This window comes from Antrostomus carolinensis, unplaced genomic scaffold (assembly GCF_000700745.2).
Source record: "Antrostomus carolinensis isolate BGI_N321 unplaced genomic scaffold, ASM70074v2 scaffold40758, whole genome shotgun sequence".
In the NCBI taxonomy this organism is placed as follows: Eukaryota; Metazoa; Chordata; class Aves; order Caprimulgiformes; family Caprimulgidae; genus Antrostomus; species Antrostomus carolinensis.
The window spans coordinates 3,011-3,300 of record NW_010333033.1 but is presented as its reverse complement, the minus strand read 5'-3'; the positions used below and the strand labels follow the sequence as shown (position 1 = coordinate 3,300).

General features: G+C 55.5%; 1 protein-coding gene across 1 annotated transcript in view; it reads left to right on the top strand.

The window, feature by feature from the left end:
• The window catches only part of CEP85 (centrosomal protein 85), a 10,541-nt gene that overhangs the window by 9,182 nt on the left and 1,069 nt on the right, over nt 1-290 (top strand). Inside the window, 1 exon segment of the mRNA XM_010173745.2 lies at nt 1-103. This exon segment is cut by the window's left edge and continues 32 nt beyond it. Coding sequence (XP_010172047.2) covers nt 1-103 — 103 coding nt within the window.

The window sequence follows — 290 nt, the reverse complement described above, 5'->3', positions numbered from 1 at the left end:
GAGCTGGCCAGTGGTCTGCAGGATTTGCAGTCTGTCTACAGCATTGTCACTCAGAGGGCTCAGGGCAAGGATCCCAACCTCTCTCTGCTCCTGGGCATTCGCTGTAAGTGTGTGAAGTGATGACAGTCTGGGCTCCTCAAGAGGGACGGGGATCTTCTGGAGAGAGTGCAACAGGGGCCACAGAGATGATGAGGGGCTGGAGCATCTGCCTTATGAGGAGAGGCTGAGAGAGCTGGAACTGTTCAGCCTGGAGAAGAGCAGCCTGAGAGGGGATCTGATCAATGTCTGTA